Source organism: Galeopterus variegatus, unplaced genomic scaffold, assembly GCF_000696425.1.
Source record: "Galeopterus variegatus unplaced genomic scaffold, G_variegatus-3.0.2 Scaffold1500, whole genome shotgun sequence".
NCBI lineage: Eukaryota > Metazoa > Chordata > Mammalia > Dermoptera > Cynocephalidae > Galeopterus > Galeopterus variegatus.
In genome coordinates, this window is record NW_007727611.1 from 389,329 (window position 1) to 415,749 (window position 26,421).

General features: G+C 42.5%; 1 protein-coding gene across 1 annotated transcript in view; it reads left to right on the plus strand.

The window, feature by feature from the left end:
- Positions 1-18: 18 nt before the first annotated feature.
- Positions 19-26,421, plus strand: part of ARFGEF2 (ADP-ribosylation factor guanine nucleotide-exchange factor 2 (brefeldin A-inhibited)) — a gene marked incomplete at its 3' end in the record, with an annotated part of 69,681 nt that continues 43,278 nt past the window's right edge. The window contains exons 1-6 of the mRNA XM_008577373.1: positions 19-285; positions 14,591-14,621; positions 15,265-15,388; positions 20,377-20,523; positions 21,877-22,056; positions 22,410-22,644. Of these exons, the coding sequence (XP_008575595.1) occupies positions 165-285; positions 14,591-14,621; positions 15,265-15,388; positions 20,377-20,523; positions 21,877-22,056; positions 22,410-22,644 (838 nt within the window). The remainder of the gene's footprint in view (positions 286-14,590; positions 14,622-15,264; positions 15,389-20,376; positions 20,524-21,876; positions 22,057-22,409; positions 22,645-26,421) is intronic.

Here is a 26,421-nt window from a genome sequence, read left to right on the forward strand (position 1 = left end):
GCGCTCCAACATGGCGGCGTCGTGGGACCGCGGCGTCGCTTCCTGACGGGGCGGCGCGGACAGACGAGCCCGGTGCCGGCCGGGACGCCGGGCCCGCAGCCTCGCTCGCCCGCTCGCTCGCGCCGCCCGCTCGCGGTGCTGCGAGCCCCCGCCGGGCCGGGGCCATGCAGGAGAGCCAGACCAAGAGCATGTTCGTGTCCCGGGCCCTGGAGAAGATCCTAGCCGACAAGGAGGTGAAGCGGCCTCAGCACTCCCAGCTGCGCAGGGCCTGCCAGGTGGCGCTCGGTGGGTGAACCGCCCGGGGTCCGGCCCCGCGCTGGCCTCCCCATGCCGGCCGTTGCCCTACCCGGCTTCAGCCCGGCCTCCTGGCCTCCGCTTCACCCCGATCCTGAATCCCACCTTTCCGGCCTCTTCCTCATTATATCCCCCTGGGAACAGATGCCCGGGCAGCTCGGGACTGGTCCAAGGTCACCCAGCAAGTTGGTGACAGCCAGGGCTGGTTCTCCAGGCTCCCAGCTCGGGGCTCTTGCCACGACTCCTTCTCGTCCCGTTTCCTGGTTCCTCCCCTCACCACCTCCAAGTCCTCAGAAGCAGTAGCTCTTGCCGCAATTTTTTCTTCCCCTGGGCTCTGCTGGTTGGGGTTCCCTCAGGTTGAAGAGCTGTCCGACTGGTTTAGGGAAACCCCTGAGGTGTGCTTTGGAAATACGACATTGGAGAATGTTTTCCTTTCATTTGGGGATCTCACATAGCTCTTTCCCTCAAGGAAGAACTGTAGAGACGTTGTAGAGTGCAAGACATCTGCTTATTCTGTGCGGTTTACTGAAATACAGAGCCTTCAGAGTGAAGATATTTGTCTGATTTGTTCACTGCTGTACTCTTTGCACCTGCAGCAGTGCCTGGCACACAGTAGGTTCTCAAATATTTGCTGATTGAATGGCCCCACAGATTATGGAAAGAGAGCGAGAAGTCTAACTCATAGCTAGTTAAAAGCTTGATAGTTGATTTCAACGTCAATATCCTGTGTTTTAGTTTTAATCATTCAACAAATATTTATCAAATGCCCGCTGTGTACCAGGCACTGAGGATACAGTTGGGAAGAAGACAGGTTCTTGCACGTATGGAGCTTATACTCTTAATAGAGGAGACTAAATAAAATAAGCGAGGCATTTTTGAATGCTAAGTACTATTGTGAAAATAAAAGAGCAAGATATGATAAAGAGGGCCTGAGGACTGCTGTAGTTAGGGTGGTCAGGAAGGTAATCCTTTCTTAGGAGGTGACATTTGAGCTGAATACTGAAAGGCAGGAAGTATTCCACGTGGAGTTTTGGGAGAATGGAATTCTGGGTGGGGAAGATCAATACATTTGACTAGGGCTGACTTCAAGCTAATTCACCACCCTAATACCTGTGGTCTGGAATCTGTAAAAAGACTCATTTTTCCTAACAAACTGAATAAATGGAAAGGGTGATTTGTCACAGAGTTTGGGATTATCATCACCTTTCTCTCTTCATTTGGTGCAAGGTATAGAGCAGGGTTCTCCTGGGACCTGGGAATCGGGTTGTGAACTTTGCTGTTCCCTGGGAAGAAGGTCATGGCTTTCATCAGATTCTGAGAAGGGTTTGAGACTCCTTCAAGGGTCAAGAACTATTAGAGGTTGTTGATGCCTAAATAATCTGGAAACTTGCTAGTCCTGTGAAATTAAGGATCAATGAAAGGGATTTACTGAGATTTAGATTTTTAGAGATTTTCTATTCAGATAACCAAGGCTAACTGTTGGATGTTGTTTTATCAGGAATGTAGGATAAGCACTACAAAGCAGTTTGTTAGACAAAAAAGCCTGGTAATTTTGACACCACATTGAAATCTGCCTTGACTCTGTCCTCTCAATGTCACTTTAAGAGTATTGTGGAAGTTTCAAAGCAGTTATTTTATTTCCCCTTCAGAAAACTTCTTAACATAAAATTTTCAGCAAATTACATATCTCATTGTTGAAACCTACTTATAAAAGTGTCGTGTGAGTTATAAAGGACTATAGTTCTGAGAGCTTATTAGATATATTTGGGTCGTATCTTTGTTCAGAAGTTCAGATTTTTCTAAGCTAAATTATGGAATGTATGTAACGAATCATCAGAAATGGCATATATAGGAAGTTATTTGACTACAGATTATATGAATAGCATATTGGAATGGTGGCTAATCATTACCATTAAATGTGTAATAGGAACTATCATAAGGGAACCTGTCCATAGTGTTGATTTAAAGTGGCCATCTATTTTAAGACAGTAATTGTGTGTCATTGCTCTTAAATAGAAGTGACTGCTTTCACTTATAAATAGTAGAAAACACAGCAAAATACCCAGTGATTCTTCTCTGCATCTCAAGGCCCAATCTTTTGTCTAGTAGTCTCATTTTTGAAGAGAAATTTGGGAAAATAGCTGAAACGGGCCAGCATATGAAGTGTTGCAATGTGGTTAGTATTTTAGAGACTGCTATGTGTAGATTGTCCTTAATTTTGATGAGGAACTGTAAATGATTGCTCAAAATTGAAATGCTTGGGTGATAGAAAGCAGTTACAGAAAACAGCTTCTGTGATATAATTCCACCAATTGTAGCATATTGGGGAACAGGATCAGGGCTGTAGGGGCTGTATAGTATGGATGGCTGGAGCTAGGAGCGTTTCCTCTGGGACTCAAGACTTCTGGGTTCAAATCCCTTGCCTTCCACTTGTGATCTTGGCAGGTTACAGAATTTTTTAATTATAAAGATTAATTTTAATTGTAAAGATTAAGTTAGTTGACATGTATAAAGAACTTGGCATGTACTAGGTGCTCTGTAAAAGCTTGCTACTATTATTTATTTCTATTATTATTTTAAGCTGCGACAAACCATAGAAACTAGAAGTGCTCTGATTTGATGTTCTTAGTTTCGGTTGGTTCCTTGTTCAGGAATGACTTACTGCTCTTTTTGGTTTGTAGACGCAGTGAATAAGAATGTAATTATAGGGCCGGCCCGGTGGCGCACTGGATAGTGCGCCGCTTGGGAAGCGCGGCGGCACTCCCGCCCGAGGGTTCGGATCCCACATGCAGACCGGTTCCCGCTCACTGGCTGAGCGAGGCGCGGGAGCAGCGCCGAGGGTTGCGATCCCGTTGCCGGTCCCCGGTCCGGTACAGGGGCAACACTGAGGGTTGCGATCCGTTGCTGGACACGGAAAAAGACAAAAGACAAAAAAAAAAAAAAAAGAATGTAATTATATGACTGAAAGGCTGTGTTTATTGGAGTGTTAACTTGCTAAATTCAACGAAGACTGGAGTTGTCCCTCATAAAAGCAGTGGCTATCAGGATGGAACAGATTTGGAGTAATCCCAATGATTCTTCTGTGACAGAAACCAAATGCATAGACAGGGACTGCACAATTAGGGGATAACGTCCTTACAACCTTTACCTGGAGAAATCAAGAAAGCCTGTGAGAGTATTCATCACTCAAAGGACGTTGCTGGTCTTTACCTTGTAAATGAAGCTTTGATATATATATTAATAATCTTCAACCTTTCAGCCCTCAATTGGGGATATACTTACATTCTTAAAACCTTCCTCTTATAATTGTCTTATTTAAGAGACATCTTCTCCTATGATGTCTCTTTAGGTTATATTTCTGCTCTTAAACTATATGGAGTTTGGAGGCCTTAATAAGATAATCTGTTTTTAAATTGGGTATGCAAAATTCTTCTACAATTAACTGAATTCTTCTAACAATCCTCTTTTCATATATATGATAAGAGCTGCAATATTTTATTTAATAACTTAATATGCATGAAGTGCTAACTAAAGGCTAAGTGCAGTATAATTGCTAGTTGTCATTATTCTTAGTCAGTACCAAGAAAATATAAAAAGAATAGTAAACATATGTATATATTTTTCATAGGAAATTGAATGACTTTTTTAGAATCACATATCATGTAATGTCTATATGATATCTACCATGTACTAAGCATTTCTAAGTTTCTAAGCACAGTGCCATGTGCTTTACATGCAGTTTAGTTCTCACTGTTATTATCTCCATTGAGGCCCAGAGAAGTTAAGTAATTTGCCAGGGTAACTCAGCCAGTAAGTGAAGGAGCTAAGGTATGAACACAAGCAGACTGGCTCCAGAGTTCAATATCTTAACCATTACTACCATGCTTATTGCCTCCCATAGAAAAGTTCTTACATGTAACATAATGGAGTCTTTAAAATAGTCATTGTACTGTGGTGAAATTTTGGTGAAGTTTCAGTAAAGAGACCATATTTTCTGTTGCAGAATTTTGAGATATATTTGAAAGCCTCTAGTCAAAAAGATCACAGCTTTCTTCTGCAGCTTTTTATTGCTGTGTCCTTGGTTTACTTTAATGTACGATAATAAGAAGAAAGAAATGAGGGTAAAGAGCTGGTTTTACATAAGCTTCATTTGAGTTATCAAGTTTTTCTGTTTATGATATCTCTTCATCAGCAGTAAGCTTCCTCTTATTCTGGAGTTATGTTTTTTGGGGGGTACAATAGGCAATGGGAAACCAGGGCTCGGAGAGCAAGTTGCCCATATCTGCACAGCCAGGTGGGGAAACAGCACCAACACATGCTCTATCATAACATAGATCTAACATTCTTTGATTTGCTACTCTGTTTAATATATGGAATTTAGAGACATGTGGGTCTCTAAAGAGAAAGAATTCATTCTAGAGAAAGAATGTAAGTCGCTGAAAAATATCTAAAGTGTCTCTAAACTGAAATAAAGGCTTTAAATGGAAATACAAAATAAAGCCTTTAATTTTAGCAAATTCTGGTGTTTTGATTAAACGTTTTGTTTACAAATGTTATACATCATAAAAGTTTTGAGAAGTAATAGGACTTAAGACCCTGGCAGATGACTTTTTGTTGAATAAGTTTATGATTATTCAGAGGAGATTATCTGTCTAGAAGCAGCATCTAAAAATTAGATTGTCATTGATTATTGAAAAGCATTTATTTATTGGATTGGTGGAAAATTTATCAAGAGCTGAATTTGAAACTTTGCTTTGCTTATTGATAGTCCTATGATCCTGGGCTAATAATTTAGCTTCTTTGAGCCTCAGTTTCCTGAGATGATAAAGGTGATAATACCTGTGTCACTGGATTATTATAAAGGTTAAATGTACTAATGCAGTAAAAAACTGGCACAGTACCTGACACCTAACAAATGACCCACAAAAATTCAGACACATTGGTGTTGCCATATTTAAAGGAGGAGGAACTGAGTGCTTTCCCCTCTCTGCCTTCCCTGTTAGTTGTTTATGGACCTTTTTGCAAGGCGTCAACGTGTTGACACGGGTGAAGCAAGTGGTTTGATGAATGAATCTAGAGCTCTGTCCTGTACTTGTAAATCTCAGGGAAGACGCTGAAAGCAGTGCTAGGGCAAACAGTAAGACCATTCTTCATGGAAAAGAGTGAACTTGTGAAAATGTGTACTTACTTATTCAGCAAGAACATGGAGTCTCCTATATAAATAGCTCAGAGGTGTGTTTAGTTCTCACCATTTTCACCAAGCTGAGGGGGCCTGCCAGGAAAATACTTGATTTTCTTTCCAGCAAGTTTATCTTAGAAAATAATTTTACATTTGCTGATTTACTCCTGGGAATCTTCCTGTAAGAAGCTTGTTTTGGTTTATTGTCTTGGTTGTAAACAAGTCTTTTAGCTTGGTATTTTATTTGATTTTATAGATTTTTGAGGAGAACAGCTTTCTTGTGCTGGAATATAAAATTCTTAAATTTTCCCTCAGTTTTAAGGAATCCAGTCCATATTTGTTGTTCTATATGTAGTCTGTTTCTTCTGTTTACTAAACCAGGCCGACATTCATTCAGCAGATATATCTTTGGGTGTCACAATGCAAAGGGAACAAGACAAAGACCTTGTTCTGATGGAGTTTGCACTCTACTGGGAGACAGGGGCAGTGTTCAAATGATCAGGCCCTCTGGGTCATACTAACAACCTATGAAGTCCTAAAGGAGAGAAACCTGGTCCTGCAAGGGCATTGAATTTCCACGGGGTGAGGGAATACTTCCTGGAGAAAATCTTGAGATCTGAATGATGAATAAGAATTAATAGGTGGGAAGCATTTCAGCAGAGGGAACAGCCTGAGCAGAGGCCCAGTGGCAGAGAGGAGCAGTACTATTAAAGAAACTAAATGAAAGAGGCTGCTGTGTGGTTGGAACATGGTAAATGAGGAGAGAGAGTATGGGGGGGGATAAGGTGGAAGAGGTAGGCCAGGGCCCCAACCTGTAGGACCATGGAGGTCATGGTGAGGAGTTTGATTTTTTAGGTCAAAAGCAGTTGGATGACACTGAGGAGTTTTTTTTTTTTTTTTTTTCCTTTTTGTCTTTCTTCGTGTCCGGCAATGGATCGCAACCCTCAGTGTTACGCCCGTACCAGACCGGGACCGGCAACGGGATCGCAACCCTCAGCGCTGTGCCCGCACCTCGCTTAGCCAGTGAGCGGGAACTGGTCTGTATGTGGGATCCGAACCCTCGGCGGGAGCGCCGCCACGCTCCCAAGCGGCGCACTGTAGCAGTGCGCCACCGGGCCAGCCCGACACTGAAGAGTTTTAAACAGGGAAGATGGTAATAGGATGACCAGGTTTGTGTTTTGGAAAGATCATTTGGGCTGCTACGTTCAGAACATCTTAGAGGAAGGCCACAGGGATTGCCCAGGGACCACTAAAGAGGCAGTTACTGTCATCCAGGTGAGAGAAGTGGGTGGCCAGGACTAAAGTAGTGACAATAGGTATAGAGCAAAGTGAATGGATTTCTGACTGGTTAGAGAGTAAAGCCAACATAACCTGGTGATGGATTGGGTAAGAATGCAAGGAAGAGAGATTGGTAAGCCCAGCACCCAGATTTCTGACTCACCCAACTGGATAGACAATGATGCTGTTCTTTAAAATGGGGGCATGGGAAGAAGACCATATGGGAAGGGGTTAGGGGAGGAGGCTGATTTGAATTAGGACTTGAATGTGTTGGGTTTAATCTGCCTTTGAACATCCAATTGGACACATGGAATAGGAAGTGGCTGGGTATATGAGCCTGATGTTCATAAGAGAGGTCTGGGCTGGAGATAGAAATTTGGGAGACATCAGAGTCAAGGTAGAAATTGAAGGCCTAGTAAGACAGTATACAGAGAGGGAGAGACAAGGGGCCTAGGTCTAGGCCTGAGGACCGCCACCATTCCCTGGCTGGGCAGAGGAGGCTGAATGTGCAGAAGAAATAGAGCAGAGATAGGCAAGAAGCAGAGGGCAGATGAGGAAAATGTGTGGTTATGAAGTCAGAAGTAGAGAAAATTTCCAGGAGGGTGAGGTCAGTAAGGTCAAATGCTGCTGGAAGTCAGATGAAGACTGGAAAAATGCCCACCAGATCTAGAAACATGTGGGTCATTGGTGGCCTTAGCTTGAGCTGTTTTGGTGGTGTGATGAAGGTGAAAGCCATACTGGAGTGGGTTGAGGCATGAGTGGGAGGTGAGGAACTAGACAGTGAGTGTAGACAACTCTTTCCCAAAGTTTGGCTGTGGTGTGAAGAGGAGGAGGGAGATGTGGATCATGGAAGTTTTTTTGTTTGTTTGTTTTTGTCTTTTCATTTTTTTAAAGGTAGAAGAGACTTGTACTTGTTTAAATGTCATTGGGAGGGCCGAGCCCGTGGTGCACTCGGGAGAGTGCGGCGTTGGGAGCACAGCAGCGCTCCCGCTGCAGGTTCGGATCCTATATAGGGATGGCCGGTGCGCTCACTGGCTGAGCGTGGTGTGGCCAGTCTCAAAAAAAATAAATAAATAAATAATAAAAAAATAAATGTCATTGGGAAGGGAGCCAGTTGAGGGAGAGGTTAAACAATGCAGGAAAGAGAAAGGACAGTTTATTCATTCATTCAACTGATATTCAGAGCCTACTACTCTGTGCCGAAGAATTCTAGGTTCTTGGGAATTCAGCAATGAACAGGACAAAGTCTCTGTTGTCATAGGAGTTTATATTCTACCGGGGAAGACAGATAATGTCAAGGGTAATAAATATTATGAAGAAAGATTAGAGAAATAAATCAGTAAAATGAAAAAATAAAGCAGACATAGGGTGACAAGGAGGGGTTAGAGAGGCAGTTTTAGGTGATGAGGGAAGGCCTCTCGGAAAAGGTGACATTTGATGAGCAATTTGAAGGAAGTGAGCAAGTGAGCCATGGGGAAATCTGGCGAAGGGAGGGCATTTTAGGCTTCAGGAATAGCAAGTGCAAAGGCCCTGAAAAAGAAACATTTGTTGTATTTGAGCAACAAGTAGGCCAGAGGGCAGGGTGGCAGAAGGTGATATCAGAGGGATAACAGGAGGCCAGATCATATAGAGGCTTGGAGGCCAAAGTCAAGATTTTTAATTTTACACAGTGAGGTAGAAAGCTATTGGAGAATTTTGAGCAAAAGAGTGATGTAATCAGGTCCATATTTTAAGAGAATTCCTCTGGCTGCTGAGGGGTGGGAGGGAGAGTAAAAGCTGAAGCAGAGAGACCAGTAAAGAGGCTGTTGTAATGACTGGTCCAGGTGGGAGATGATGGTGATTTGGCCTAGGTTGATGGTGGTGGCCCAGCATGGTGAGAAGTCATCACATTCTAAATAGTACAGGTAGGGAAGGGAGACTACAGAGGTGGAAGGATTAGACACCAGCTCTTACAGCAGGAGAGAGCAGAGAGGGTAGAGAAGTAGGTCAGTTTGTAGGTTTGTCCACAGGAAGTTGAGGGAGTCTCCTTGTGGCTTCTAATTTCTGAGTGAAGTTGAAGGCCACTCCATTGGTTGTGAGAGAGGAGGAAGGTGACGTAATGGTGATGATTAGGAGGGAAGAGATGGGCTATTCGAGGATTGTAGAGAAATTTGCAGTAATCATTGTAGGGAGTAAGAGAAGATAGGATTAACTGGCAGTATTTATGGTTCCATTTGTGGTTGCTAATTGTGGCTTTGTAGACCTACCAACTTGCCTGTTGTCAGAGGTCTGGTTAGGTGGAGACAGGCCAAAAGGGGATAGTAGTGTAATCTAAGTTTGGGATTTTGCCAGGAGTTAAGACTAAAGGTCAGAGAGTCAAGGCTACTGAGTGCCTATCATTTTGATAACAGTCCTGCTAATGGGATTCATCCTGGAAAATGAAGAAAGAGGAAAACTGGCATGTTGGCCGGATAGTAGTGTAATCTAAGTTTGGGATTTTGCCAGGAGTTAAGACTAAAGGTCAGAGAGTCGAGGCTACTGAGTGCCTATCATTTTGATAACAGTCCTGCTAATGGGATTCATCCTGGAAAATGAAGAAAGAGGAAAACTGGCATGTTGGCAATGTCAAAGTCTGACAGGCCAAGGAAAGGGCCTAGTGGGAGCATTTGACTAGGTCAGCTGGAAGGGAAAGAGGTTGTGGGCAGAGAACAGGAAAGAGTTCACAATTACACATGGGAACAAGATTCAGAGTGTGGCCAGCTACCTGAGGCTGGCTTGGAGTGGAGGAGGAGGTAATTGGAGGGGGAGTTGAAGGAGTTGAGGGACAGCATTGGTGTGCATAGTAGGGAAGGGTGTGGCAGATCAGATGTTTGAGGAGAGTCAAAGGTGTGAAGGGATACTGAGGGATTTCCGGGGCATGGGCCTCTGAAGGACTGTTGGGCAGTGCTGGATTTGAGGTTGGTGGTGGTCATTGTTGGACTTACCTTGGGAGTGGAAGGGAGAATGTGAGCTGGTGTCAAAGTTGCAGATGAAGGGATTGTGTGACCTGAGAGGTGACACCCCTTTCATGTAGATGACAGTGATGCCAGAAAGTATTAATTGGGAAGACAGTGTGGCTTTCCAGCTGCAGCTGCGCCACCCCGCTCCCGTCTCCCTCCTTTCCAGCCTGCTGGTTTGTTGCTGCTCATTGCCCCATTGGCAGCCGGGGAAGCAGCGCCTGTTAGGATGTGGAACAGTAAAGAGGGACAGGTGTGCCCTGCCAACTGCTGCTCTTCCTGCGCTGTCCTCATCCGTCTTCTCATTGCTGAGGGGTTTGGGAGAGCTGGCCTTGGAGCGGAGAGCCTGCCTGTGAATCCTGACTGCCGAGTAGCACATCCTGCTGTGACCATGGGCAGGTGGCTTACCCTCTCTGTGCTCAGATTCCTCACCTGTACAGTGGTCACAGATGAGGAGAGTGCTCCTGCCTCCCTAGGTTGTGGTGAGGACTTATTTGGGTTCCACTCATATTCTTTTTTCCCTTGGCTTTGCTTGGTTCCACCGAGGGCGCCAGAGATTCTGCACTATTACTGACTCTTGTTTTAAGGTAAGAGCAAGAGAACTGACATTTACTGACTGCCTTAGTCATTAATCTGACAAGACCTCTCTCATAGGGTTGTCAAGAGAATTATCTGCGCCCAAGTGTCTAGTTATGGTCTCAGGAGGGGCTGCTTTTTATCATCCTAATTTTTTAGGGTAGGAAATCAAGACTCGGAAAGGTTTAGCAACCCACTTGGCATCACTCAGCTAATAGATGCTTGTGCCAGGACTTGAACCTACCTTTGTCTGAATCTCACACCTATTTCTTTACTTTCTACCACACCAGGCTATGCCATGCTGTCTGTGAGACCCCCAACCACACACTTTTTTCCCTGTTCCTGTTTTCCCTCTTTTTAATGAAAAAAAAATTATATTGTCCAACTATATCCAGAACCCAACTCTTAGGCCGGGCCTTATGAAACTACTATTTGAACATTTCCAGCCTCTAAGAATGGCGCTCATTGCTTCAGACTGATCCTTCTTTCCACCTGCACAGCCCCCAGCCTGGTCCAGGCCCCCATTCTTGCTGGCCTGGATTATTAGCAGAGTCTCCTGATTGCTCTCCCTGCTTCTGTCCTGGTCATCTCTTTACGCTCAAAGCAGCAGCCATGGTGATCTGTCCAAAGGTAGGTCGGATCAGACCACCCTCTCCAGATCCCACCACTAGCTTCTTCCCGTCCCTTACAAAGGTGCCACATCATTGGGACCACGGCTGTGCCAAGTGGATTTTCAAGATTTTTTTTTTTTCTTCAACAAAGAGTAGTTTAGAAAGTGCAACAATTTCTAATTCTTGCAATACATAAGGGTAAATTAAGAAAACTAAAGAAAATCTGTGAACATGGGATTTGCCACCATGGTTTCTTAGGCTTTTGTGGTTGCTTTCCCCAGTAGCCGTAGCGTGGTTCTTCTTTCCTGCTCACAGTAGAGGGCTGCTCTGTTCAGTCACTGTGACCTGCACTGCCACCCCTGCTGCTGCTGCTGCTGCTGCTGCAAGTCACGCTGGCCTCTGCTCATTCTCATCGAAACCAGGGCGTACCTTCATTGTGCTCATGCTGCCGCAGGCCAGAAAAGAGGATTGGGACATTCTAGAGCCCAGGTTGTAAGCTACCCTTCCCAGCTGGACGGAGCTCACATGGTGTAAAAACACCAGTGTTTTGAACTATGTTTGCAGCATTCATGGTTTGTATTAGTGATAGCAAAACCACACATGTATGCTGTTCCGCATTTATAGTTTACAGAATAATTCCATGTGCTTACTTGAGAGTCAGGGTATCTGAGAGGTTATGAATACAGGCTCTTGAGCCTGATTTTCTGGGTTCGAGTCCCAGCTCCACCACTTACTAGCTTGTAACCTCTTTGGGTCTTGTTTTGTCATCTGTAAAATTTATAGTGGAGTTTGGCCTTGAACTCTGTTTCTCTGGCTCCTCAGTTATTCTTTGCTCTTTGGCTTAGCAACATTTAGGTTGTATCAGACTTGGTGCTTTGTCCACATAGTGCTGGTCATAGTCCTTAAAAGCCACTTTTATCCCCTGTAGTTAGTTTTCTGCAGCCAGTGAAGCAGTCTCTCCTCGGTTCTTCTCTATCCCTTAAAAGTTGCCAACTGGTAGCCCCAGGGCCAGGGCAGTGTGCAAACCGGTCCTATTTGAGCCATAATATTTTTTATTTTTTATTTATTTATTTATTTATTTATTTTTATTTTTTTTTTTTTAAAGATGACCAGTAAGGGGATCTTAACCCTTGACTTGGTGTTGTCAGCACCACGCTCAGCCAGTGAGCGAACCGGCCATCCCTATATGGGATCCGAACCCGTGGCCTTGGTGTTATCAGCACCACACTCTACCGAGTGAGCCACAGGCCGGCCCATATTTTTTAAAATAGTTGAAGTTACTTTGAATTGCAATTGGAGCTTTCACTTAAAATCTGGATTTTGGGACCGACCCATGGCTCACTCGGGAGAGTGTGGTGCTGATAACACCAAGGCCACGGGTTCAGATCCCTATATAGGGATGGCTGGTTGGCTCACTTGGGAGAGCGTGGTGCTGACACCACCAAGTCAAGGGTTAAGATCCCCTTACGGGTCATCTTTAAAAAAAAAAATCTGGATTTTGACCTCTGGAAAAATCAGAACAACTGGCTCCTCCAGGCTCAGGGTCTCTTGAGATAACAGTCAGCTGGGGCTGAGGAGCTGCTGCACCCCTTACTCTGTTGGGTGGGGAGAAGGTCCTCCCTGTCCCTCATATCTTAGCCTACCAGGTCTCTCCTTGAGGTTTCCTGTCTAGTCGCCATAGACTTTTGAGTGTGTAACTTCTGCATTTGGTTTTATTACCCTTAGAGTCTTATTGATTAGCCATCCTTGTGATTGATTCATCGGTTGGTGGGTTGGCAGCAGTGGCATTCCAAACAGATTGTTTTAGAGCTCAAAGGCCAGCATGGATTCTAGTGAAGGCCTGTTTGTTTCAGATACATTTAGTATTTAAACTTAACTCTAACAAGGTAGCCATGATTGGAAAGAAACTTTACATTTGAGTTTGGGCAGTCCCTCTGGCATGTCATAGAGTAACAAAATGATCTTGTCACTTAAGCAGAGCCGTGGCGTTAATAGGTATAGATTTCTGAAAGCTGAAAGCTTGGCCACTAGCCTCATGGGTTGGATTTCCTGGGCCACTCCCACAACCTGGTGGGCCTCTGCTACGGGAAGCTGGAGCTGCTTCCTGAATGGATTCTTATCCCTTAGGGCAGGATCCATGCCATACAGCTCTCTTTAACAGATCCTGTGTGTCACAGGCCTTATGGTCCATGAGCAAAATGGTTGATTTCAACCATTTCTTATGTGTATAGTAAGAAGACATTGAAAAACTGGCTTGAAGGTAAAAAATTGCTTCCTCTAGTGAGTCCGGTTACTTGGTTTTCATGTCCTAAAGTTCAGTCTAGAATAGAGTTGACCAAGAAAAGGAAATTTGTATCCTCCAAACCATTGACTCTGAAGAGATTGTGTAAAGGAGGCTGGCCTTTTAGAGATTATCTGAAGACATTGCTTTCAGAGCAAACCTCCTTTCTTGCCTGTTTGGTCACATGTGGAGCCTGTGAGCCTAAATTTTAGGAATACATTCGAATGAGTGGATGTGGGGGAATTCTGTGTATTTAGACAAAGTGTTCTCTTGTTTCAGTGGCTCAAAATCTCGTTCTCCTAGAAATAAGACTACCTCTTAAATTGTGATTTCCGAATAATGACACTTTATTTTCATAACCCTGACTGTGTAGTTGTGGTCACCTCCATGGTAAGATTTTAAAATTTATTCATAAAAATTATATGTGCCTTGGCACAACAGTATGAATGTACTTAATGCTACTGAACCGTACACTTAAAAATGGTTAAAATGGCAAATTTTAGGTTATGTATATATTACCACAAATGCTATAAAAAGCATTTGCTGTTAAAAAAAAAAAAAAAACTATATATGCTTATCATAGAAAGTGTAAAAAAAAGAGAAGGAAAAAATTATCCCACTACTTAGATACCTTTCAGTATTTTGTTACATTTGTTTCAATATTTTAGGTTTGTTTCCAGTTTTTTATGCATATTTTTGCCCATTTGAGATGTTGTTATATTACCATGATATTGTGTTAGCTATCATTAATATACATTCTGCAGAGCAGGGAAATTGGTAGAACATGGACTGGAGAGCCATAATGCCTGAGTTCAAATTCTGCTTCCCCAATCCTTGAGGTGTAACAGCAGTCAAGTTACCTAACCTATTTGTGCCTTGGTTTCCTAATCAAAATCACTCGTTCTCATCAGGGGCAGTTTTGCCTCAGGGGACACATGACAATGTCTGGAGATGTTTTTGGTTTTCAAGACTTCAAGGGGTTGGCAGTACTACTTGCATCCACTGGGTAGAGGTCAGGGATGCTGCTAAACATCCTATCTGCATAGGACAACTCCATAACAAAGAATTATTCATCCCCAAATGTCGACAGTGCCGAGGTTGAGAAACCCTGCTCTAAATAAGATGGAGATAATAACAGTACCTACCTCATAGGATTGTTGTGAGTTTTAAATGAGTTAAAAACATGTACTTAGAATAATGCCTAGCACATTCTAACTGCCATGTAAGTGTTAGCTATTATTATTGCTGTTATAATTACTTCTTTCACTTCATATCAGCATCTCTGTATTTAAAACTCTCATAAACATTCTTTTTAATGCTTTCCAAATATCTTTTAGTAAAGTTTTCTTTTACATAAATGTATACTCCTAATGTGTTTTTCTTTCTTCCTCACCAGATGAAATCAAAGCAGAAATAGAAAAGCAGAGGTAAGCTATAGCACTTCCTCCTTGCTGAAATACAGCATGAAGGGAATAGGTAGCAGCTGTGGGAACCATTTTCTCTCTGTGTTTCCTTATATTTCTAATCCGCAGAGGTAGCACAGACTCTCCTGTTATAGTGCTGGGCACATGGCAGATCTCTGTATGTTTGAACCGATGCCAGGGTGACAAGTTACTGTCTCAATACTCATGTACTTGAAGGAAAGGGCAAAGAAGATCAAGTTAATGCTGTTGTGCCTTTTCTTGACAGAAGAGGCAGAGCCCTTGTCTCTTACACATCATGCTTTCTTAGGCATGAGGACAGCTTGCTCCATAAGTGGCTGCTCCTGATCTTCATAATAATTAACCCAAGTTAGTCACATTTCAGAAATATAGCTGTGGCATGGCCAGTGCCAGGATTCAGTCCAGGATGCTGTTGATGGATCACGCCAATCTGAGACCTTGCTCTCTGCATGTAACACTTTTTTCGTAATGCATGTGTTCAACTTTTAATTGTCTAGCCCCAAGATACAGTTTGCAGGCACTTTTAATTAAATGGTTGCAAGTGGAATGAGAAGTTAGAGTAAGGTGTAGGAGAAGCAAGCTCTCTTTTTTTATTTCCCTTCTCAGCCCTCTCCTGTTCTTTTCATAGGCTTGGCGCTGCTGCACCACCAAAGGCAAACTTCATTGAAGCTGACAAGTATTTTCTTCCATTCGAGCTGGCTTGCCAGTCCAAGTCCCCCCGGGTGGTCAGCACGTCCCTCGACTGCTTGCAGGTACCATGTTTAAACTTGATGGTATGAAGTGGGTCTCTCCAAGCCACAGGTGGTCCTTACACAGTGCTATGCCAGTGGTTGCCGTGGTACTCAGGATGCTCTCAGAAGTGAAGAGGAAAGGAGCCGTTTAACTTATTCTTTGCAGAGGTCTCATGAGGGAGGAAGTGAGAGGGGTTCTTAGCTCCTTAGTTGAAACAAATTGGTTTCCCTAGAAAAATTCTGTTTGTTGATCTCTCTCATGTATGTTTTTCTAAATGAAACCTTTAGCATTAATTGGAATATTTGATACACATGGGCACATAAAGCATCTTTACGTGGCCTCTTTCTTGATGATATTAAAATTTCATAACATCAAGTAGAGAAATGTAGTCAGATCTCATCATTTGTAGTAGTTATGTTCTGTAAAGTTGCTATGAACACTGAACCATTGCTTCTAGAAGAAATACAGGATTAGGTTTCTGCGAGCCTCTAGTCTTAATGTGTTTCTGTTTAAAGGCACTTTATTTAATATGTATTGTTGATTCATTGACATCTCACAGCCAATAGCACTTTAACGCATGCCTGCACAAAGCTTATCTAACACATGTAATTTCTGCATAAGACACATCATTACCTTTGTGCTCTTAGAACACTGGAAAACACTTCAGCACACACTGGGCCATTTTGACAGCAAAATCACCAATAAAAAGGACAAAAATGTGAAAAACCTAGCACTAAGTGCAGTGCAAAAAAGATTTGTTTGTGGGAAAACTGAAACAAGAAAGCAGAGTATTATTGCCTTGTTCGACCTCAGCTGGGAACACGAGTGACAAAGGATTCAGATATTTCACCATTCTTTGTATGTCCACAAGTGACTACAAAAGCTCCACAAGTATTGCTTTTGGGTTTACAAATAAAACTTAGTAGGCGCATTTGCAAATACGGAATCTACAAATAATGAGGATCAACTGTATTTAGAGCCACAAGTAACCTTGTTATAAATTACCTTTTACTGTCAAAGAAGCAGGAGTAGACAAGTTAGAATGACTTGTTCAATAACATACCAGTATTGAGAAACAGAAACAGGACTACAACTTGGGTTTCTTAATTCCTGGTCCAGCATTCTTACACTTTTTCTCAAGTCCTACTCCTGAGGTTTCGGATTACCTCAAAGAACATTTATTCTTGACCTCAGTGGGCAACCCCCATTAATGAAAAAAGTTTAATAAATTTAAAAAATATATTGAAGAGATCCACAGATTACCAGTGCTTTCTAGAACAGGAGTGGTGAATAGATTTATGTTATGATTGCTTGGAAAGCTGTATTGAAAAGGCATCCGAAGCCTCATCCAGGTTTCTTGAGAAAGAGTGCCATGATTGATTGGTTATGACTACTGAGACATGGGACTGCAAAGTGGCAATGGGCATGGCACAGTTTTGGCATCTCCAGTCTAATATTTACTCTATTAATCTCTCTTCTTTGATATATATATACTTGAGAATTGGTGACAGTTTCTTCACAGAAACAACCCTTCCAAATGAAAAAACATTTTCTCATTCAGTATAATTCTGTACAGATTGTCCTATGTGAAACATACAATGAGCCAAGAATTCTTAAATGGCAGGCTCAAGTCCTACTTCTGTTCTAAAATATTTTTTGCTATGAATGTTTTCTGAGGAAATTTGGCATAAGTTTAATTTTAGTTTTTTTTCTCGCCATGTTGAGGTTTAGTTCTGAAGCTAGTGCTGATAGTTATCGTTACTGACGTAGTAAGAACAATGGCTAACATGCATTGAGCTCTTAGCCTTGCTGGGTCCTAAGTGCTTTTTCTGCATTACCATGTTTAATCATCTCGACCACCCTGAGGTACTTACTCTTGTCCTCATTTTAGAATCTGGGAAACTGAGGCTTAGGGAGTAAAGTGACCAGCCCAGTCCATGGTCCCCTGGCCAGGAAGTTATGAAATTGGTTGGGTATGTAGGACTTCCTAACCCCAAGTCTATGTTCTTAATCAGGGGTTGTTAGCTATGGTCCATGTGCCAAATCTGGCCTGATGATTGCTTTTTGTAAGTAAAGTTTTATTGGAACACTGCTGCCTTAGTCTGCTTAGGCTCCTATAACAGAACACTGTAGATTGGGTGGCTTAACATTTATTTCTCACAGTTCTGGAGGCTGGGAAATCTCAGATCAAGATACTGGTTGACTGGTTCCTGGTAAGGGACCTCTTTCTGGCTTGTAGACGGCTGTATTCTCATTGTGTCCTCATGTGTCAGAGAGACAGAGTTAGCTCTCTGATCTCTTCTTCTACTGTACCAATCCTATTATGAGGACCCCACCCTCATGACCTCATCTAAACCTAATAAGGAGGCCCAGCCTCCTGTTAGTATCACATTGGGGGTTAGGGCTTTAACATGAATTTTGGGGGGAACATACACTTTCAGTCCACAGCAGCAGCCATGCCCATTTTGTTTATGTATTATTTGTGGCTGCTACCTTGCTACTATGACCGAGTTGAGCAGTTGTAGTGGAGATCACAAGACCCACAAAGCTTAAATATTTAGTATGTGATCACTTAAGGAAGAAGGTTGCCAACCCCTACTCTGTTACCCTGTGGTCTGGCCCCTTTAATAACAGAAACACTCTATTTCTGGAACTTCATGTCTGTATAAGTGTGATTTCAAATGGAAACGTTGACGTTCTGCCTTTCTCACCTACTGCAAGTCTTGGGATTCGTGGTATGTGGTTCTCTCTTTGTTTAGAGTGTAAGTTCTCTGGCATTTAATAGGTACACTAGGATTTCTTTATTTAGTATATAAAATGCAAAATGTGTCATCTTTTTAACATTAGAAAGTGGCTGGGTGTTTCCTGGACAACTGAGTGAAAAAATGAACTTTCCCTTGGTGGCTGCCCTTGCCAAGCCTGTTTGACTGGCTTTTCCCAGTGTGTGTGAAACTTCTGTCTTGGAGAGGGAAGGCCTGGTCTAGGGGTAAAAATTGGTTTTGCAGAATCAGCCAGCTGCAGACATGTCCACAATGTGTCCTGTCATTCCTTGAGCTTGGAGAAGCGAGAGGGATAGCGAAAATGCTTCAGGGTTTGGTTTGCCATGAGCAGTTAGCTCATATCCCGCTCCCCCCCGCAGGAGAAGCCTAAAATCTTCCCCTGCTGCTCACTCCTGTCAAGTGATAAAGAGTCTCTGTATTCCTTTCTTTCAGCACTTGGTCTGTGACACACTTCCCTAGGGCCAGGGCTCGGGATAAAGGGGGATTAGGATCAGTCTTGTCTAACCTAGTGTGTGGTGTCCCAAGTTTTTCTGGTCACTTATCAATAATAAAAATCTTTTTGAGGATATCCTTCCTGTATATTTATATTTTTTCAATTTAACATTATATACATGTACTGCTTTTATTAAAGTATATACATTATAAAACATACAAAAATAGAACTTTTAAAGGGCCAAGATAAAAAAAAAATAGAAATAGAAGTCTAGTATTTTCTTCCTACATCCCTGTGAAGGGTGTAGGAAACCATGGGTCAAACTGTCCTGTTCACTCCACAAGTGTTATCTTTTGCTCTTATTTCCAGAAAGCTTTAGATTTTTTAATGTACACTTAAAAATCAGTTTGTAATTCTATAAGTTGTACATGACTATGTTCTCTGTTAAAAAGTTTTCCGAACTTTACAAATAAGTCTGAGGTCCCTTGGGTCCTGTGTCCCAAACCCAGTTGCCTGTTAGGTGTGCAATTTTTTTCTTTTTCAACAAATGGTATGACTTGTACAAATTTTTTTGTAGCTTGCTTTTTACATTCAACAATGTTTTTAAGATCTAGCTGTATTGCTGCATGCAGACCTAGTGCATTACTTTTGACTGATACATGATATATGCCACCATTTTATTTCTCCCTCTCCTATAGAGAGGCATTTACACACAGGGTTACAGTGAACATCCCCGTGCAAGCTTCCTTGGACACATGCCTCAGTGCCTCTGGGTCAGGGATAACTCTTTGGATTCTTATCACTGGAGCTAAAGAAATGGAACTAACTGCAGAAAAGTAGACCAGTGAGGTGGAAGACTTAATTTGTACCACATATGTTCATCCATGTGGGTGGGATTACTTGGAATAAAGCTTACTGACTCCAATTTCTGTTTATTACTAAGTATGTCCTATTTTGCCCCTAAAAACTGAGCACATAGCATTTTTCTGTGTGCAGTGTGTCCTTTGAAGGCCTGTTAGAGTCTGTTGTCTTTTCCTCATCATCCCCTCTGTGCCAGAATGTTCCTGCTCAAGCCCCTTAAACACATGAATTAGTGGCCAGCTGCCCATGGGCCTCCCTAGTCTGTCCCTCTTCCCATCTGTTCATTGCATCAGCAGGGAATAAGGCAGGAACATCTACCCCGGGGGAGAGTAGAAGGAGATGGGGGTGTGTGTCTACAAATCACACAGGGCCCTATGGGTCCCAGTCACAACTTTTGGCTTTGGAGTGGCCCCCCTGGAAAAGAGGAAAAGGATTACGTCTCTCTTACCGTTGTATCCCTAGTGCCCAGAACCGTGTCCTGTGCAGAGAAGAATGAGAGAGCATGACCAAAAAGACTCATGGGATGCAGGAACTCTGCTTTCTTTTGGCCCTGTCTCACTGCACAGATGAGGGGGTAAAATTACACTTAAAACCCTTTTCAATTTGAGGGTTAATGTACCTTTAAGGAGTCTGTAGAGGGGAGAATACTTCCCATCCTTTTTTGTACTTTAATTAAATATCCAGTAATTCATTTCCATCTTTGCTTTGCAGCATCAGTATTGGGTTCTGTGGAGCCTACTTTTCAACATGCACATTTTGGGAATTGGTAGACCATTCCACTCATAACCCAGTGCTCAAAACAGACAAGTCCATTAGAAGTAAGAGTAAGCAGTGTCAAAAACCAAAGCTCACTGACTGCCAGTCTTTTGCTGTCATGGGTGGTCTCAGCCCCAGCCAGGCAGAAACTTATAATCTCTGTTCTTTCTGTGTTTAGAAACTCATCGCGTATGGGCATATCACTGGCAATGCCCCTGACAGTGGAGCCCCAGGGAAGCGGCTGATCGACAGGATTGTTGAAACCATTTGCAATTGTTTTCAGGGCCCTCAGACCGATGAAGGAGTTCAGTTACAAATAATTAAGGTATTTCTGTTTTTTTGCCTGGTCTGGTTTTTAAATTAGAAAGCTAGTTCCCTTTGGGAATTTGGATTTCTAATTTACGTTGTGTTAGTTGTCTCAGGTGGTGCTGAGCTGGAACAGAAAAATTTAAGCATCACTTAGATCTTTTAAGTGTCAGAATTTATTAGTGTGGACTGTGACAAGAAGAGTGGAACCAGGTGTATTTTCAAAGTAAGCAGTTCTGCTAATAACAATGTAAATTGCTTGTGTAGTTGGCTTTGAATACTCTGGTCTTTCCCCTTGAAATTCTGGATTCCCAGTCTGCAATTTCTCAGCAGGTCTTCATTGATACTCTTATCACCAACTTGCCCCTGTCCTCTTGCCCCCTCTTTCCATTTCCCTGTTCCATTTCTGCTGCCAGGAATGGTTTGGCATGGGCTGGTACCATGTACTTGTCAGAGAACAGGATCACGATGGGTACAGCCAAGGTTCCAGATCTTAAGCCCTGAATATATTAGTTTTATATAGGATGGTTTTATGTTAGCTGTGCCTTTCTCCAAGCTCTCTTCAAAATCCACTAGGGAACTAGGAAACTTATCACCCACTGAAACATGTATATTTTGTGATTAATGTGGGTAAGGTCAAGTTGAAGTGTTATTCATCCTGAGAGAAGTGCCTTTATTTTTCATTCTAGGTTTTTCAGTCCATATAAACATTCAGAAGTTTAGCTTTTTATTTTATTTTATTTTATTTATTTATTTTTAAAAGGTGTTTGGTAAGGGGATCTTAACCCTTGACTTGGTGTTGTCAGCACCACACTCTCCCAAGTGAGCCAGCCAGCCATCCCTATATAGGGATCTGAGCCTGCAGCTTTGGTGTTACCAGCACCACACTCTCCCAAGTGAGCCACGGGCCGGCCCAGAAGTTTAGCTTTTTAGAAAGCAAGCCAGTGGAGCCTGCTTCAGCACAACTTAATTATTTCAAATAATTGGATTTTATGGAGTTCATAATTGCTTTTTTTTTTTTAAATAAAAGATGACCAGTAAGGGGATCTTAACCCTTGACTTGGTGGTGTCAGCACCACGCTCAGCCAGTGAGCAAACCGGCCATCCCTATATAGGGATCCGAACCCGTGGCCTTGGTGTTATCAGCACCATACTCTCCCGAGTGAGCCATGGGTCGGCCCTAGTAATTGCTTTTAAATTTAGAATAATACGGAGTTGGCTCTTGGTACTAGTCATCCTGTTTAGTTTGCAGAATCCTGTTAACATTTATTAAAACAGAAACAAAGCCAAACGCTCTAGGAAAGTTTGGCCATGGGAGGGCAGGAGGGAGGTGGGTGTTCATGAAGATGTAGGATTCTGATTTCTGTTTTAGGCTCTTTTGACCGCGGTGACTTCCCCACACATTGAAATTCATGAAGGCACTATCCTGCAGACAGTGAGAACGTGTTACAATATCTATTTGGCCAGCAAAAATCTCATCAATCAAACCACTGCCAAGGCTACCCTTACTCAGATGCTGAACGTCATTTTCACCCGCATGGAAAACCAAGTGGTGAGTAACAGCACTCTTACCAGCCTCTGAGGGTGGGATGTCATTGCTGCCTCAACTCTTTCATGTGTGGCTTCAGTGCCTTGTGAAGATTCAGTAGCATTTTGAAGTTTATCCCTTTGTTCTATGAATTCTCTGGACTGTGCTTTTGTTCTTTAAAAATCAGAGAGAGAATCTAGCATGGGCTTTGAAGTTTGCATTCAGAATTTGCTTTGAGTTTGTCAAAGGAATTTATTTTGTTTTAAAATTTTCATACTTTTAGTTGGAAATTTTTTAAGCAATAACTAGCATAGTTTTTGTTCCTTACATAAATTCTGGGACCATTTAGATCAAATCCCTTTTTTGTTGCCTTTTAGTTGCAGGAGGCCAGAGAATTGGAAAGACAAGCTCAATCGAAACCCCAGTCCCCTGTGATCCAATCTGCAGCACTTTCTCCAAAGTTCAGTCATTTGAAGCCAAGCCAGGCACAGAGCAAACCAACAACTCCTGAAAAAACAGATTTAACCAATGGTGACCATGCCAGGAGTGGTTCTGGAAAAGTGAGCTCAGAAAATGGAGACGTACACAGAGAAAGAGACTCGTCACTTTCAGGTATGGTCTGATATGGTACAGCTTTGTGAGAAGGAATCATCCTGTGTGACAGCAGATGAAGGAGATGTTTGGTGACAATAGAAGGAAACCTCTGATAGCAGCTTCTCTGTTTCTGGGCTTTCCTCTTAACTTCGCCTTTGCTTTTCTCTTATAGAACACAACCAGTGAGGCGTGATATCTAATGTCCATTGTCTGCTGTGCAGTTTTCTCTAAATAGTTCCTGGAATGTATCTAGTTACTATTTTTTCATGTCAGCCTCAGTGCAGTGGGTTCAGTTTAGGGCACTTATCTTCCCGTAGTTAATTGTTTGGGTAATTAGTTATTCATTGTCTGTCTTATTTGTCCAGAGGAAGACAAAGGCTTCATTTGTCAGGTATACACACTGGATCCCAGTGCCTGGCAGTTAGGAGCCAATCATAGACATCCGTGGAGGAGTCAGGTGGGCGGGTGAATGGATGGCTGGATAGATAGATGGCAGACAGATAGCTTTATTTTCTTCTTCTGGTGACCAGATACGTTACTTGTTTCTGTTTGCTTTTTTAAATGAAAGAGTATCCCATGTCTGATTATATAGTCTTAAAGTAAATGAAATATTAGGTATGTAATCTTGGATTGGGTTATTATAAGATTATTTATGAATATTTACATCTCTCCCTGGGCGATTTGTCTGAATCAGATCCAAAATTCTTATTTTTTCATGAATTAACCTTTCCCAAGTGATTCTGTCAAATAAATCTTCACTCAAGCTGGTGTTTCTACACAAAATATCTGACCTGCCTATGGAATATTTACATCTCTCCCTGGGCGATTTGTCTGAATCAGATCCAAAATTCTTATTTTTTCACGAATTAACCTTTCCCAAGTGATTCTGTCAAATAAATCTTCACTCAAGCTGGTGTTTCTACACAAAATATCTGACCTGCCTATATCATTGATCTCATCTCTTCAGTTACATGACTAATACTGATTTCTGTTAGTAGTATGTTCCCCACTAGAGGGCACATATTTGAGCAGCATTTATTCCTTTATTATTTGCTGGAGTGCTTGGCATGCATTGGAACAGACCAAGTGTTATTGCTGGAATGTTGTTCTGTATTTGTTTACTCAAGGAAAGGACAAAAGGCAAAGTTGCCATGAAGAATTATGCGTCTCTTAGGGGGCATGGAGTGGCTGTCTATTCATTCCTACTGTCATGTGTCTTAAGGATGGTGCTCGGAAACTCCTGGCCAACCCTTTATATCTGTTGCCATCTTTGCCTTTGTCACTCTCCAGGGCAAGGACTATGTTTTTACTGGAACCCTTATCAAGTTGTGGCCAATCAATAAATATTAATATTTAAACACAGTAAGCATAGCTGTGCAGATATAAAAGCAGGTCTCTCCAAGCTGCATGAAAGCACTTTCCATACAGCTGTCGAAGTGATCTCTTAAAAGCATGCATTAGATCATGACCCTCCCCTGCTCAAACCCCTTTGGTAATTAATTCCCCATCCTGTCTCATTCAGACTGAATTCCATACCTGCCCCACTGCACGGCTTGCAAGGCCCGGTGTGACCTGGCCCTTGCTCACCCCTCTGTCCCCTTCTTACATCTCTCTCCCCTTGTTTGCTACACAATGCACAGGTGTTGTTTCTGGTTCTTGAAATTGCTGTGCTTGTTCCTGCCTCAGTGCCTTTATACTTACTGTCTCTTTCCCACCCCTCCCCCACTTTATCATCAGGTCTCAGTTCAGACTGAGAGGCTTCCCTGATCATACACTCTCAAGTTCCCCATCATGTCTGTTCCATCATCCTCTTTTATTTTCTTCATAGCACTTGTCAATAACTGAAATTACAGAAGTGTTTGTGTTCACTTGTTCCCAGTCTGAGGCCTGAGCCACCCTTTCAACCACTATATTCCCAACACCTGGCACACACACACAGGAGACACTCAGTAAATACAATTTTTTAGTGAATGGGAAGAAAACATGGTTTTAGAATATAGTTTTGTAGAAACATAGTCTTGAAGTTCTGCTCTAACAAAGAGAAAATGACTTGCAGTTAGTGTATTGCTGTGGATTTTGTTGCCATTACTTGGTGCACCCTGTAAGGCATTCCCAGATCATGGGAATCAAACTGTGAACCTGAAAATAGTGGGTCAGAATGGATGTGCAGTGCACTGTCACCTTTAAAGAGAGTGAATGACTTCCAGTTCTCAGGATTTGGCTTTAAAGAAACAATGGGTCCTTCAGAAGTAGGTGTTACGTAGCCCTGGAAGCCAAGGAGGAAGGACAGCCTGAGAGGCAGTTGGTAGAGGTGCCATGCAGTGGGGACAGTCCCTCTGTGGTCTGGAGTCCAGGCTGTCAAAGTCCGGTGAGAGGCCTGGGCTCTAGTACCTCTGTGGCTATTCTTACTGTGTTACTGAGTGCTGGGATATTGGACACAATAATGGAGCTCTCCTACAGACTCCATCCTGTAGTAATCACCATCACGTAGCCAACTGCAACTGGGCACCTACTGTGCCAGGCGCATGCTCACTAATTTGGCACTCGACATACATTTCCCTTTTTAAGTAACAAAGAACACTCCCCACAGCCTTCCTGGGATAATTTGCTTCCCTGTGTAGTTTTCATGGGAAAGAATTCACCGACAGACCTGAGTATCTCCTTTTCCTTAGCGATTTTTCATCCCAAATTAATAAATCAACAGTCTATTTGTCAGTCTTATCAAGAAGTGGTCAGATTGCCCTTTATAAACTCACAAAATGAGTTTGAGCTCGAGACATGGTAGCTTATGGGAACTTTGGGGCATGGCCAGTCATTTTCCTAGGGGACCTCACCCCATTTATCTATTTACAACCCTCCTGATTTTCAGCTATTCATGTCAGTTTCTTTATAAACAGCTTTTTTGAGATATAATTCACATACCATAAATTCACCCATTCAAAATGTACAGTTCTGCTTTTTATTATAATCAAAGGGTTGTGCAAGTTACCACAATCAATTTTAGAACATTTTCATTACCTCCAAAGAAACCCTGTACCCATTAGCAGTCACTTCCTCATTTTCTTTTAAGTTTGTTTTTAAGGTTCTGACTTTTTACCTCCCATCATTAGACATTAGCATTTTTACATTTATATAGATAATATAAATAGGTAGAATTACCTATGTGTTTATGGATTTCTTAGCTCTCCTTTTCTTTTTGCATCTCATTCTTTAAGGGAAAAACAACCCAATTGTTAAGTTCTACAAAATAGAGAAAATGTATCTTCCCTCAGCCAATATGAAGGTTCTGATCAGGCAGCCTGGGTTTAGATCATGACTTCACCACTTAGCAGCTCTTTGACCTTGGGAAAAGTCATTAACCTTTCTGAGCTCAGTTTCCTCATCTATAAAATGGGAATACAATTAGTACGATCTTAGGTTTTAGAGAATTAAATGAGAACAGTGTCTGACACTTAGGGCTATATAAGTGTTTGCTGTTATTATCTTTTAAATAAATTTCAGCTTAAAAATCAGTTGGTTTAAAGAAAAATAGCAAATATATCAGATGATAATCAGATGTGAAGGTAGTAGGAAGAGTATAGTAGGATCAAGTGAGCCTGGCTGTTTTCCATGTTAGCAATACCAAGTCCTCTGCTTTAGGAATTTTATTTTTCGGGGCTGGCCCGGTGGCGCACTGCGATAGTGTGCCGCTTGGGAAGCGCGGCGGCGCTCCCGCCGCGGGATCGGATCCCAAAAACACACCGGGTCCCGCTCCCCGGCTGAAAGAGATCAGGCAGCAACACACAAGGATGCGAG